Here is a 14,123-nt window from a genome sequence, read left to right as displayed (position 1 = left end):
GGTTGTTCTGTAAAGCTACCTGGCATGTAAAAAGCTCGATTAAGTTAGCTCCTCCACAGGATGGAATTATATAACCAATCCCTTTCAAGAGGCATTGAAGTTGTTTCCATTATTTTGCTATGATGAATAAGGCTGAGCAATATTAATCTTTGCTCATATCTTTGGTCATTTCCTTTGTAAATTTCGGGACTGCTGGGTATGCACATTTTAAAATTAACTCACTCATCATCATGCAGTTAGGAGAACAGAGAAAGGAAGGGGCTTGCACCGGGTCACATAGGGAGTTAGCGTCAAAGTCAGGACTAGGAACCAGCCAGGGTCCTCTAACTGGAGCTCTTCCAGCTGGGGTCCTAGAGGAAGTCCCAGCTGGACGCGGGAGGGAGGAGGAGGAAGGGAAAGAACCAGGCGCCGGGGCTGAAGCGGCGGCAGGAAGAAGGTGGGGCCGGCTGGGAGGAGCGGGCGGAGCTGCTGAGCAGCGCCGCTCCTTCGGGCGGGTGAAGCTAAGCGGTCGCCTGGCAACCCCGGCGGCGCGCCGTTCGAACGGAAGCGAGGAACCAATCAGGAAGTCCGGGGCGAACCATTCTGGTGTGAAGGGGGGCGGCGTGCTCACTTCCCCTTCCACAGCGCCCCAGGGACTTTCCCTGCGGTGGGGGTCTTCGACAGTCAGGGACCCGCTCAGCTCGACTGCGGAGGGCAGCTCCAAAGGGGACCCCAAAGGTGCCCACGCGGGGCTGGGGCCTCCTGGGCGTCGTTGGGAGCGGCCACTACCGGCCCGGGTCCGAGCTGTCAGCCTCTCCAAAGACTGCGCGAGAGGAGCCGGGACACGCCTAGCGCGGGCTCCAGGTGAGGGCGCGGGTGGGGGTTCCGGGTGCGACCCCGGGTCTGGGGGCTCCGTTCCCCGAGCGTCTGCTGTCTGCTTTCTCCCCGCGTCGTACCTGCGTGTCATTTCACAGATGAGGACTCTGAGGCTCAGAGAGGCAAGTGTCCCGGCCCGGCGAGCTCTGGCGGAGAATCCAGTTCAAGTCTTTCTGCCCCACCTCGCAGCCCCTAGTCTAGTCACATCTAGACTTGCCTTGAGAGGCCCAGACGGGCAACTGGTAGTCATTTTCCCAGCGTTTTATCGGCAGGGACACGACCTATAGACCCCTGGCTGGATCACATATCCCCGCGCCCCACACTGTCCTCGGGATACCCCTTTTGGGCGTCTGTCTTTCTTTCTCCGCAGTCCGGGGTTGGACTCGGCTCATTTGGCGCCCTTCTGTCTACGGGGCTCTGAACAGAGGACCACTCTTTGGGGATCGGACGGGACTGAACTTTCTGCTGGATGCAGGGGCAGCAGATTCTCAAGCCCCCAGAGTCGCTGCTGGCCTCTTGGGAATCATCCCCAGTTTGGGGAAGGGCATAGAGCCAGTCCCTAAACCAAAGCCACTAGTCACCAGAGACTTTGGAATTGGGAGTGGGGCCGGAATCCCCCCAGGTGGAGCATCTGACCTAGGCCAGACCCTGCTCTGTCTCCTGGGGACACCCCCTGCCCCCTAGGTTGCTATTGTCAGTCTCCTTTTGTAGGTGGGGAAACTGAGGTTCTAAGAAGTTAAGCCCCTTTTCGAAGTCACAGTCAGACAATGCAGTGGTTAGCTCCTAGTCCCTCTGGCTTCAATCTTAGAATCCTTAACACACAGAATCATGCATTTTGAGAGTCTTGAATCTCTTCATAAGGGAGTTACATATCCTCTCTCCTCTGGAGCCTCCCCCTGGCTTTGGGGGACAGGATCTCCGAGGACTCAGAAAGAAAACAAGCCTTTCCTTTATTCTTTCAACAAATATTATTTATTGACCTCATAAGCCCTGCTCTGGTTCTTGCATGTTTTGTTTTTCTCAGTAGCATTTACTCCACCTTATGTCCTATATATTTTACTTATTAGCAAATTTATCATCTTCTCCCACTGTGATGCAAGGCAGGGGCTGAGGCAATTGAGCCAGTGCAAAATTTAGGGATGCCCAAAACCTCTAATCAAGATAACTGAAACTAACGTTCATGGACCATTTGTGTGTTCTGCAGGCAGGAGGTTAACTCACACAGCCTTCATGAAGTGCAGTCCTCCCATCTCTCTCTCTCTCTCTCTATATATATATATACACACACGTATATATATGTATATGTGTATATATGTATATATATGTGTATATATATGCATATTTATAAATCATGAAACCACTGCCCTGTCCCTGACTTGCTCTGTGACATTGAGTAAGTTTCTTCAGTCTCTGGGCTGAGCTAAGAAGTCATGATGGTGCACTCAGGCCTGGGCAGAGTGCAGTCTAGGATAGGAAGTGGGCTTGGCTGTGGATCTGCCTCCCCCTCACCTTTCTAATCCTGCGTGCCAGGCCCTTCCCCAAGACCTTGCATGTGTTATCTTTCATTCTCTCCCCACTGCAAAATCCTTCATCCCCATTTTGCAACCTCAAGTGCAGACCTAAGCCTAGAAGATCAACTTGCTATCAGTGGGCCTAGATGTCCACATCCACACCCATTCCACAGCCTACTCCCTTCTCCCTTCCTAATGTTAGTGCAAGGCCACCCTGAGCAAGGCTGACTCCTGGGCAGGCCAGGGCACCAGCGTCTGGGAGGCCTCCAGAAATAGCTGAGGGCCTGGTGTGGCTCTGGAGGCGGCCCAGCTGGGTGTCCCTGACCTGGACAGCTGGTCTGAAATTGAGCTGGGGCTGCCCTGCTGGCTGGCCCCTTGCCACTGCCTGGAGCCTTCCCGATCTCCTCTGGGGCAGGCAAGGGCCTCCCCAAATCTAGGCCAGGCTTCTGCTGAAGGGAAAGAAAGAAGCAGGTGGGAGGAAGGGGGTGGGTTGGGTGTAGAATGTCATGAAAATTATAACCTTTGGAAACCACACCTCCCACCCCCTCACCAAAGAATAAAAATCACTAACACCTCTTGAGCATTTACTGTGTTCTAAGTACTTTACAAGTATGAACTCATTTAATTCCCTCAACTCTGTGATATAAGGTAATTACTGCTGTTCTTATTTCCATCTTGCAGAGTGGAAACTGAGCACAAGAGAGGTTTAATAATTTGCATAAGATAACCTAGAGGTGGAGTTTGAACCCAGAGAGTCTGGCTCTAAATTTTACATTTTTTTGGGGGGGTGTGGTGGGGCGGTGAGTGAATTAAAATGTATATAAAATAAAATTTACCATTGTAACCACTTTTAAGTGTACAGTTCAGTGGCATTAAGTACATTCCCCATTGCCTCTCCCCCCAGTGCCTGGCAATCACCATTCTACTTTCTGTTTGAGTGAATTTGACTACTTTGGGTACCTCTAGGTATTATAAATGGAATCATAACAGTATTTGTCTTGTTATGTCTGGCTTATTTCACTTAGCATAATGCCTTTAATTTTCACCCATGTTGTTGTGTTAGAATTTCCTTTTTAAGGCGGAATAATATTCTATTCTAATATTCTATGTATATGCTACATTCTGTTTATCCATTCATTCCTTGATGGACACTTGGATTGCTTTTGGCTGTTGTGACTAATGCTGCTTTGAGCATGGATGTACAAATATCTGTTTGAGTTCCTGTTTTTAATTGTTTTGGGTATACACCCAGAAGTAGAATTGCTGGGTGATCCTGTGGTAATTCTGTTTAATTTTTTGAGGAACTACTTTACTGCGTTTCACAGTGACTGCACCATTTTATGTGTCCATCAGCAGTGCACAAAGTGCTAATTTCTCAACATCTTCATAATACTTGTTATTTTCTGTTTGTATTTTTTTTTTTGGTAATGGCCATCTTCAGGGGTGTGATGTGGTATCTCATTGTGGTTTTAATTTACATTTCCCTAATGACTAATGGTGTTGAGCATCTTTTCCTGTGCCTGTTGGCCATTTGTATATCTTTGGAGAAATGTCTATTCAAGTGACTCTGCATTTTTTTTTGTCTTTTTGTTTTTTTTTTGAGACAGAGTTTCGCTCTGTTGCCCAGGCTGGAGTGCAGTGATGCCATCTTGTCTCACTGCAATCTCTGTGTCCCAGGTTCAAGTGATTCTCCTGCTTCAGCCTCCTCAGTAGCTGGGATTACAGGCCCCCACCACCATACTGGGCTAATTTTTATATTTTTAGTAGAGATGGGGTTTCACCATCTTGGCCAGTCTGGTCTTGAACTCCTGACCTTGTGATCCACCTGCCTCAGCCTCCCAAAGTGCTGGGATTACAGGCGTGAGCCACCGCACCCAGCCATGACTCTGCATTCTTAACCATTACCTGTGCTTCTCTTAGATTTGTAACCTCTGAGAATAGTGGATCAGCATTCTGGGCTGATGAAGGCCTCCCTCAGGAGCTGGGCACTGGATGCTCTATTTGGTTTAATAGTTATCATAGCCTGCACTTTGGTGACATTTGTCATGCATAGACCTCATGCAGAGAGGGAGGCACTATTGTGAGTCCTGTTTTGCAGTTAGGGAAACTGAGATATGGAGAAGTTGAGTATTTTATCCAAGGTCTCATAGCTAATCATCAGTGGAGCTAGGATTTGAATGGGTTCTGGAGTCCATGCTATACCTTACAGATATGGCCAGGGGGATGGAGTAGCAAAGACCACTGCAGGCAGCAGAACCAGTGTGTGCAGAGGTTTGTATATGGTGGCTTTGGAGAAAGAACAGGACTTGGGTAGAAGTGGTCAGAGCCCAGCTCGAATGGGGGTGACTTGAAGTTGGAGGAAGAGTAGGACAGGTCTGGAAAGGCCAGGAGCAGGGTCAGGGTTTGGGGAGGAGGCTTGGTGCTTAGGGACCCTGGCCTTTTTTTTTTTTCTTCTCACAAGATATTTATTAATTATAAAGGGAAAATAATAACTGTAGAGTGGAGAAATTTGGCAGATACTGCCTTAACCAAGGAATTGGCTGATCACTAAGATTAAGACAAACTGTTGTTATGAGTGGGTGTGGTAATGTACCTATAGTCCCAGCCACTCAAGAGGCCGAGGTAGCAGGATTGCTTCAGCCCATGTATTTGAGGCTGCAGTGAGCTATGGAGTGCACTCCAACCTGGGCAACACAGTGAGACCTCACTTCTAAAAAAAGAAAAAAGAAGCCTCCTGATACCACATACTAAGAAGGACACAACATCACTTTTGTGTTATTCTTGACAGATATGTTTAACTTTCTCTCCTTTCTTTCTTCCTCTCTTTCTTTCTTCTCTCTTTCTTACTGATATAAGAAAAAGCTTTATACATTTAATATATACCTCTTGATGAGTGGCCTTGGCCTTTGAGGTGGGCTGGGTCCAGAACAGCCAGTTGTTCAATGGTATTTCCTCTTGTGTTTGGTCCCTGAAGGAAGAAAATTGGAAGGGTGTGATGGAGCTCATGGTCCAGTGGGAGAGATAGGAAACGAGTTATATTTCCTATCCTAGATAAAAGGTTATCTAAAATGACAGGATGTAATGAGTGCTCGTAAGGGAATAAAATGGGTGAAATTGCTGAGGGGGTCTCTTGGAGGAGATGACATTTGAAATGAAATCTGAAGTGGGTGAGGGAAGAGGTTCCAGACAGAGAACAGCTGGTGCAGAAGCCCTGAGGCAGGAAAGACCTTGTGTTCAGGAACAGCAGGGAGGGCTTTGTGGCCAGAGCAGGAAAGAGGTTGGAGATAAGATGGGAGATTTGGACAAGGACTGAGTCCTGGAAGGCCTGAGGGCCAAGTGGGGAGCTTGGATTTTTTTTTTTTTTTTTTTTGAGACAGAGTCTCGCTCTGTTGCCCAGGCTGGAGTGCAGTGGCTCAATCTCAGCTCACTGCAGGGAGCTTGGATTTTATTGTCAGGGAGCCACAGGAGGGTTTAAACACAGCAGTAATGAGACTTTATTTTTGCTGGGAAAACATTGCCATTATTGCCCCCATTTTACAGCAGAGGAAACCGAGACTCAGAACCATAACCAGGGAGTGCTTCCTAAGGTGGTTTCTCCCTCTGGGGTCCAGCCGACGAGGCAGTAGATTCTTTGGGACTTCCTTGGGGGGCACATCTGGTGAGTGGCCAAAGCCCAACACTGAAAACACTGTCTCTTCCACCTCCCCTCCCCAGACGTGAGCCTGGGTTCCAATCCTGGCTCTACCATTAATCAGCTGTGTAATTTTGGGCAAGTGGCCTTACCTCTTGGAGCCTCAGTTTTCTCATCTGAAAATGGGCATAATAATAGTAGCCCCCACAGGGTAGGTGTGAGGATTAAATTAGTTAACATTTTGTAAAGAGCTTAGAACAGTGTCTGGTACAAAGAAAGTGCTCAGATGAGATTTGTTCTTTTCTTTTTTGGCTGTAAGTTTATTCAATGTGAAATAATCCTCTCCAATTTTACTGAGGTGGCTGACCACGTCCACGACCACATCCGCCTCTAAACTGGAATTCGGTTGCTGACCCAGCCCCAGCCTCGGCTTTCTTGTAGGCACCAGGGGGCACAGAACACTGTCTGTAGGTATCTCTGTCGGCTTCCCCTCTTGGGAGTCTTGCAGGTCGCTTACCCTCCAGACCTTTAGGCCGAGGCCTGCCAATCTCTGGACGGCTGTGGTGTAGGGTGGCAGGAACAATCTCTGGGGGCAGATGAAGGTAATCACGGAGATACTGGATACCCTCATTGGTAAGGTACCAGTAGAAATGTCTCCAGGCAAACTGTTCCTTCACGTAGCCTCGGGACTTGAGAGACTGCATGGCCTTCATGAGATGAAGGTTGGGCACATTCTTGTCTGCCAGCTCCGGGTGCTTAGGCATGTGGACATCCTTCTTGGCCACCATGACTCCCTCCTTAAAAAGGAGTTCATAAATGGCAATCTGGTTCTTCTTAGGCATCACCATCTTGGCAGCTGTAGGGTCCGGGGCTGGGGCTGGAAAGGAAGGACTGTTCTTTTCTTTGCTATTATGAAAATCATTATTGTTGCTTTGCTGTTACTACTATTAGTGCCTGAAGGAGCCTTCCCTCCCCATCCCCCATTTCTGCCTCAGTGGAGGGCTAGGCAGGGCTCAGCAGGCCATTTGGAGGATGATGGACTTGTTGCCCCATCCCCTGTAAAGTCAGGGACTGGAGGAGGCTGCAATGCTGAGGGGGAAGGAAAGCTGATGTGAATCACTGCTGGCCTTCTCATGCCCTATACCCTAGTCCTGGCCCAGCTCCCACAGGCACAGACATGGAACAGGAGCCTCTTCAGCCTGATCCAGGCAGAGGGCTGAGGCTGAGGCCTGGGGGACAGCTCCTTCTCTGGGCCTCAGGATTCCCATGAAAAAATGGCCTATCAAATGTTCCTACCTGCAGTGAGTTATAGGACTTGGGGTGGAAGAGGTGACAGTCACCTCCCTGCGGGAATTCCTTCCTGCAGGGCTACAGTCTCATGGGATTAAATGAGGGGGCTCTGGGGATTTAAATGAGTATGGTGCCTGGCATCCAAAAATTCTAGTTACTGTTGTTACTATGACGGCTGTTGTTACCGATGTTAACAGTTTTCACAAGGCGGCTAAGGCATCCTCAGGCTCAGCCTGTTCCAGAGGGATGGACTCTACACCTGACAGAATGGAGCACCAGGAGGGTCCCGCAGCCTGGTCAGGGACACACAGCTAGAAAGTGGTGGCGTTAAGGCTTGGTCTGGAGGGAAAGTGCGCAGGCTGGACTCCCCAGAGTGATTTTAGGCTAGTGACTCAGCCTCTCCCAGCCTCAGTTTACCATTAGTCAAATGGGGTAACAATAGAACTCACCAGATAGTGATTGTTGGGAAGATTAAAATGGGTTACCCGATACCAAGAAAAACACTTCCTCGTGCCTGGCACAGTGAACATTACCTGGCAGTCGTTCTGAGTGTCAGGGAGGGGGGCTCAGTTTGTCCATCTCTAAGATGGTTGCGCTTGCCTGCCAGAGCCACTGGGACTCCGCGCGCCAGGTGTGCGGTGGGCGGGTCTCGGCTCCCGGAAGAACTTCCCTGGGTGGTCCTGGAGCGGGTCGGACCCAGTTCCTGAGCCAGGCCAGCTGCCAGCGGCCGGGGCTCGGGTTCCGGCCCCTGCCTGGCTTTCCTTACCCTTTTCGGGTAATACCTGGACCGGCGGGTTCACTTGCCCGCGGCCGCCGGAAGTTGCGCAAACTCAGGTTGCCGGAGTCCCAGGTGGGCCGGGCCGGAGGAGCGCAGGCCAGCGGCGCGGGCGCAGCCAGGTACGTGCGGACCGGGGCGGGGGGCGCCCAGCCGGGGTAGGGGGCGGCCCGAGCACCCCTCCACCCCAGGACGGCGGGAACGGGGCAGGGATCTACCTTTCGGCTTCAAGAGGACCGCGGGGATCGTGCCGCTGTCTCCCTCATTTGAGAGCCAGGCCAACTCGGACTCAGAGGGGCGGCGAGTGGCAAGGGTCACACAGCGCCCTGCTAGCCGTCCCCCCATCCCCCGCCACCGGGAGTCCTCAAGCTTTTCCGGAATTGAGGGAGAGCAAAAGCCAGACTGAGGATCTGAGTTCCCCCCAACCCTGCCCCGCGGCCTCTGGAGGCTGACGCTGGGGAGCTAGTGGGGAGGGGGCCAGGTGGGGATGCGTGCCCCCGGGATGCAAACCAGAAGGGCCGGCGGTTGGGGGCATTCATGGGAGGCATTTGAATCCGTGGGTGGGGCATTGGGCGGTGAGAGGAGGCCTGAGAGGGGACTCAGTCCCGCTTGGGGACTTGGGACCCTGGCTTCACCTGGCAGGAGCCGCTGCACCTCCGTTTGCCCACCCGTGACATGGGGCTGTTGAGGTCAGCTCACTGATCAGCCTCTGTCTTGGGCCTGCTTTGTCCGCGGTGTGGGCTGGGACAGACCCTCGTGGGGCTTGCTTAGAGACCTCTACGTGGGGGTGGTCTGTGGACTTGGTTAGTCAAAATCTTCTTAAAGACCAGGAGCCTGGTTCGTGGCTCCGCCTTTTTGCCAGATGCTGAGGAAAGCCCTCGACCTGTTTGATCTCTCCATCCTTATCGTGACCTGGAGGCTCCGGAAGGTCTATTTTTAACCTCATTTCACGGATAAGGTAACCGAGTCTGTAAAGAGGCGAAGCTGCTTGCGCAAGGCGCACAGCGGGCGGGTGGGCGAGCCGAAGGCCGGCGGGCCCGCGGCGCCAAACCCGGGGTTGGCTCTCATATCTGTCCCGGCCCCTCCAGAGGGGGACCCCAGGGCCAGCAGATGGGGCCAGAGGGGCTGGGGGCCCGATCGGGGTCGTGCACGGGATTTCTGCCCCGGCCCCGCCCGTCTGACCTCCTTCTCCCTCTTTATCTGGATGGTGCCCGCAAGGGAACTGCCACTGCGGACGGGTTGGACTGGTTTGGGAGGTGGCGGCCTGGGGGTGGGGCAGAGTTTGGCTGCCTCTACTATGCTCCTTTCCTGTCAGGTCCTTCCCACCTGAGGTCTCCTGGGGGTCGGCCCTGGTGGAGCGAGGCTTCCTTTCCCATCCACTCCATCTCTCCTGCCTTGGGAGCAGCACCCAAGGATCTATTCCCAACTCATGGCTGCTGCAGAGGTCTCCAGCTGGTGGTTGGGGGCCAGATGGAGGAGGAGGGGACAGATATGTTTGCAGACATATTTTGTTTGCTGTATATGCAATGTTTTAATCATTATTATTGAATATGCTGACAGTTAAGAATCTAGAGTTTTTATGTACTCCTGGATTTCCAGCTTCCTGGAACAATACACCTACCACCTTGGACCCATATGCCTGCAGCAGGCAGGGTACCTAGATGTCTCTAGTTCATCCCTGATCACCCATAAATATCTGGCTCCCATAAATATTTCAGTTCAATAAATTTTTATTGAATATTCTGCCCTAGTATGTGTCTAGGGCAACCCCCCCGCCCCCCACACATACCCCTGCCCTCATGGAGCTGATATTTTAGGGGGATGGGGACAACAAAGAGTAAAACAACCATATACAAATAGAGTGCTTGTGCAGGGGATAAGGAGAAAAGGAATAGTGCCGGGAGGGGGTCAGGAGCGCCAGGGAGAAACAGGATGTGGTATTGAAATCAGTGCCTTATTTATCTATTCTGGGACCTGGGAAAGTCACTTCTCTGAGTCTCAGTTTCTCCATCTGCACAACGACCCACAGGCTTGTGGGAGGTTATAGGGAGGAAGGCACCCAGCAGAGATCCCTGCCTCCCCACCCCAATCCAGACTCGCTCCCTTCTGGATTTTTGGATGTCTAGGTAGGGCTGTCCAATGTAGCTTCCTACCATGGATGGAAATGCTCTACTCTGTGCTGCCAAACACAGTGGCAACTGGCCACATGTGGCTATTGAGAACTTGAAATGCCACTAGTGTAGCTCAGGAACTGAATTTTATGTTTTTATTTAATTTAAATTTAAAGTTAAGGTTGAATAGCCACATGTGGCTGCTGGCTATTGAGCTGGACAGCACAGGTCTAGATGGCTTGAACTGTAAGCCTTCTTGGGGAACACCCAGATTAAGTACCTGCCCCCTCCATTTTACAGATGAGAATGTTTGGGACTTGGTATGTGGGTTTTCTTCTGTCCCATCTCCAAGGGGCCTTGTGGGGTGACTCTGTGGGCTTGGCCCTTCCTTGGAAACAGGGTCAGGGTTGGCTTGATGTCTGGGGCATCATGCCCTGACACTTGGGTGACCACGTAGACACTTGTGCATCCAGGTGTATGCCCTCCTCCCAGGTGAGTGCCCATTCCATGGCTGCAGGCAGATCGAGGGTCTGCCGGATGCCTCCATGCACGGCTGTGTGATTTTGGACATTTCCAGCTTCTCTCAGCACAGCATAGCTCAGGGCTGACTTTTCCACGTGACAGGCATTTGTGGATCACCGTGGGCCATCCAGTTCCATGCAGGAAGCTGACGGATGTCTGGACTCCACTGGGGCGGGGGTGGAGATTTTCTTTGCTCCTTCCCTATAAGCTCTGCCCTTTGCCTGGGGCCTGGCATGTCTAGGCAGGTGGATGGCACAGGGCAGCTTCCTGCCTGGATGGGTGAGGGGTAGAGGTGGTACCAGGCTCCCTGTGGGGAGTCCAGGTGGAGTGTGGGGCTGGAGCCCTTTTTCTTGGTCATTTAACCCTACACCCCTGTGCCAGCACCTTCCTTTTTGGTGGTAAGGGGCAGAGCCACCTACTCGCTGGGTTAAATTAAGCAAGTTGGTTGCCTCTCTGGGCTTCAGTTTCTCCATCCAAAAAATGGGGCTGTTGAGAGGGCCTGAGGTTGAGTTGACTGGTGCGTAGCACAGAGCCTGGAGCCTCCCTTTCTCCCTTTAGCGCGTGCCTTGCCCTGTCTTTTCTGCTCAGGTTGCCCAGGTCTTTCTTCTCTAGCACCTTTTTTCCTCTCTTGGTCTCAGCTGGGCCTGGTTCCCCCGGGGCAGGAGGGAGGGGGTGTGGGTGGGGCCTGAGGCCCCGCAGCTGTTGCCTTGTGCCTGCTGATTGGCTCCTTATGGAGGGGCGTGGTCTCTACCTTATAATAGGGAAGGCGTCTTACCCTCTCTCAGCCGTGGCTGAGCCTCTTTGTCTGAGGGCGCTCGGCTTTTTTTTTTTTCTCTCCTTCACTGCAGCAGTTGCCGGTGTCCAGCTGCCTACTTTCTGCCCGGATCTCTGGCTCCTTATTTCTCCGGTCTCCTCAGACTAAAGCCCTCGGGATATGCAGCAGCCATGCCTGTGGACACGCTGAGCCCTGGAGCCCCGTCCGCCCCCGCCCTACCTTGCCGCCTGCGGACCAAGATCCCTGGCTACCTGCTACGGAGGCCGGCAGATGGTGGAGTCCGGAAACCGAGTGCTGTGGAGCGCCTGGAGGCCGACAAGGCCAAGTACGTCAAGAGCCTGCATGTGGCCAACACCCGCCAGGAACCTGTGCAGCCCCTGCTGTCCAAACAGCCACTCTTTAGCCCTGAGACTCGCCGCACAGTGCTCACGCCCAGCCGCCGAGCCCTGCCTGGCCCCTGCCGACGGCCCCAGCTGGACCTGGGCATCCTCAGCAGCCTCATCAACTTGTGTGATAGTCCCGTGTCCCCTGCCGAGGCCAGCCGTACTCCTGGACGGGCAGAGGGAGCCGGCCATCCTCCCCCAGCCACCCCTCCACGACCGCCGCCCAGTACCTCTGCGGTCCGCCGAGTGGACGTCCGCCCCCTGCCTGCCTCGCCTGCCCGGCCCTGCCCATCACCGGGCCCTGCCACCGCCTTCAGCCCAGCCCGGCCGCCGGGTTTGCAACGCTCTAAGTCGGACTTGAGCGAGCGCTTTTCTAGGGCAGCCGCTGATCTTGAGCGCTTTTTTAACTTCTGCGGCCTGGACCCGGAGGAGGCAAGAGGGTTGGGTGTGGCCCACCTGGCACGGGCCAGCTCGGATATCGTGTCCCTGGCAGGGCCCAGTGCTGGGCCGGGCAGCTCTGAAGGGGGCTGCTCCCGCCGCAGCTCGGTTACTGTTGAGGAGCGGGCCCGGGAGCGCGTTCCCTATGGTGTGTCGGTGGTGGAGCGCAATGCCCGCGTGATCAAGTGGCTGTATGGGTTAAGGCAGGCACGGGAGAGCCCAGCAGCTGAAGGCTAGGCACCACTGGGTCTGGAATTCGCCACAGGACAGATCTTACAGAGGCAAGTGGTCCCTGGACCTCTCTTGCATCCATTCTCTGGATGGCCATGTCAGAGGCTCCACCCTGGTGTGAACTTGGTATGGAGGCAAAGGCTTAGAGGCTGGACCAGCATTCTTGGGCGAGGACTGACTCTCGGAGGCTTTTGTTCTTGACTTTGGACACCTGAGAACCTCCTTCTCCCCTCCTCCAATACAAGGTTTTTGACATGAGTGTACTCCTGCTTAGTTCCTCTTGTGGGGCTGCATTTGGGGTGCTTTACCCTCCCCACTGAGAGTGAGGGGCCAAGGGATCTCCTGAATCCTGTCTCCCCAGCGGCTGTGTTTCCTCCTTCCTTCCTTGGCCTCTGTACTTTGCTGACTTCCTCTTCCTTACCCAGCAGAACCCACCCTGGGGTGGGGGCAGTGCGGAGGGGCCTATCCACTGCTCTTCCTAGTCCTCGGCAGCTGGCCTAGGTGGGCAGACTATAGGAGGGACTGGTTAGAAGTCTGCATTGCTTTGACTTCCCTCTCCTTGGTTAATAAACACAAATGCTTGTTTTTCAAGGGCTGGGCCTTCAGACTCTTCTGTGTTCACAAGAGAACGAGTGAGAGAAGGCTTGGGGTGGGGCCATCAAAACAGTAATTGTTCACCCCGAGATCTAGTGGTGGGGCATGATGATAGCGGCTGGCCTGGCTGGAGACATGTCCCTGTGGTGGGTTCTCATAACTCTCCTGGAAGGCTAGCAGGCCTGCCTCATCGAGGAGGAAACTGAGATCCAGCCATGAGTGAGCTGGAATAGAGCTGGGAGTAGGAATGGGGTCTTTCCCCTGCACCAGAAAGGGAGCCTGCAGGGGAAAGGCTGATGGGGTGCATAGACTCTCCCCAACCATGAGTGTTGCATCCAAGCCCTGCCCAGTTCCCAAGGGGGCAGGAAGCTCGGAGAGGGCAAATCCTGAACTTGAGGTCACACAGACCATAGAGTGAGGAGGAGAAGTGGGAGTTTTTGGAGGAAGAGAGACTTGGGGTGGATGGCACAAAATGAGTGGCCCTGCCTGGTGATCTTGGACAAGCCAGTTTCCCTCTGGGCCTCAGTGGGAGAGTTAGGCAGCACAATCTTCCTTGGGTTGGGGCACTGGTGCATTCTGGGCCCTTCATGCTATATTCCAATACCTGGGGAGAGGAAAAGGAAGGGGCTAGCCCTGGGCTTCGAGGCCTCAGCTTCTCCCAGTCTCCCTCCAGGTCAGTTACCTGCTGGGAGACCCCACCTTGGCTAGTGGAGCAGCTAGGGCTAGGGCTGGGCCTACAAAGGGCGAAAGCGGGGGTGGCCTCTCTGGTGCCCCATGGTGGGAGTGGAGAGGGGGTGGGTGGCGCTTCCTTTCACAGGCTGCCTTGGCTGCAGCACTCAGAAACAGGAAGCTCTAATGGGGGCCCTGGTGACAGGTTTGATGTAGGTTTTATTTTAAGCATAAAGAGGAGATTTCCGTTGGACTGTTGACAAACATCCAGATCAGCCCAGCTGTCCATCTCTCTGTCTGTCTGTCTGCCTGTCTACAACTAGCCCCCAGGGGCCTGG

The 14,123-nt window shown here is 53.3% G+C and overlaps 2 protein-coding genes across 6 annotated transcripts; one reads left to right on the top strand and one right to left on the bottom strand.

The window, feature by feature from the left end:
• Nucleotides 1–570: 570 nt before the first annotated feature.
• Nucleotides 571–13,113, top strand: FAM110A (family with sequence similarity 110 member A). 5 transcript variants are annotated; one of them, XM_063720761.1, is made up of 3 exons: nt 602–843; nt 8,925–9,020; nt 11,544–13,113. In XM_063720761.1, exon 3 carries the CDS (start codon nt 11,641–11,643, stop codon nt 12,526–12,528), a length of 888 nt encoding a protein of 295 aa, XP_063576831.1. In that variant the 5' UTR covers nt 602–843; nt 8,925–9,020; nt 11,544–11,640; the 3' UTR covers nt 12,529–13,113. The 5 variants fall into 5 exon arrangements, with proteins under 5 accessions (XP_054397701.1, XP_063576831.1, XP_002830194.1 ...); XM_054541725.2 differs by lacking the exon at nt 602–843 and adding an exon at nt 8,124–8,184; XM_054541726.2 differs by lacking the exon at nt 8,925–9,020 and having other exon boundaries at nt 571–843; nt 11,547–13,113.
• LOC100436230 (small ribosomal subunit protein eS10-like) lies at nt 5,840–8,105 on the bottom strand. Its single transcript, XM_054541727.2, has 2 exons — nt 7,821–8,105; nt 5,840–6,874 (listed from the first exon to the last, which is right to left on the bottom strand). The coding sequence occupies exon 2, from the start codon at nt 6,843–6,845 to the stop codon at nt 6,348–6,350; it is 498 nt and encodes a 165-aa protein (XP_054397702.1). The 5' UTR covers nt 6,846–6,874; nt 7,821–8,105; the 3' UTR covers nt 5,840–6,347.
• Nucleotides 13,114–14,123: the final 1,010 nt, after the last annotated feature.

The sequence above is a fragment of the Pongo abelii genome, chromosome 21, assembly GCF_028885655.2.
Source record: "Pongo abelii isolate AG06213 chromosome 21, NHGRI_mPonAbe1-v2.0_pri, whole genome shotgun sequence".
In the NCBI taxonomy this organism is placed as follows: domain Eukaryota; kingdom Metazoa; phylum Chordata; class Mammalia; order Primates; family Hominidae; genus Pongo; species Pongo abelii.
Note: the sequence above shows the minus strand (reverse complement) of the source record. Positions and strands in the feature narration are given on the sequence as shown.

What these genes read in the sequence shown, in the direction of transcription:
- LOC100436230 (XM_054541727.2), bottom strand. Translation starts at nt 6,845, where the DNA reads ATGGTGATGCCTAAGAAGAACCAGATTGCCATTTATGAACTCCTTTTT.
- FAM110A (XM_024239108.3), top strand. Translation starts at nt 7,874, where the DNA reads ATGGTTGCGCTTGCCTGCCAGAGCCACTGGGACTCCGCGCGCCAGGTG. An exon ending in AGCGGCGCGGGCGCAGCCAG is followed by an intron (nt 8,185 to 11,543) that starts GTACGTGCGGAC and finishes CCTTCACTGCAG; the next exon opens with CAGTTGCCGGTGTCCAGCTG.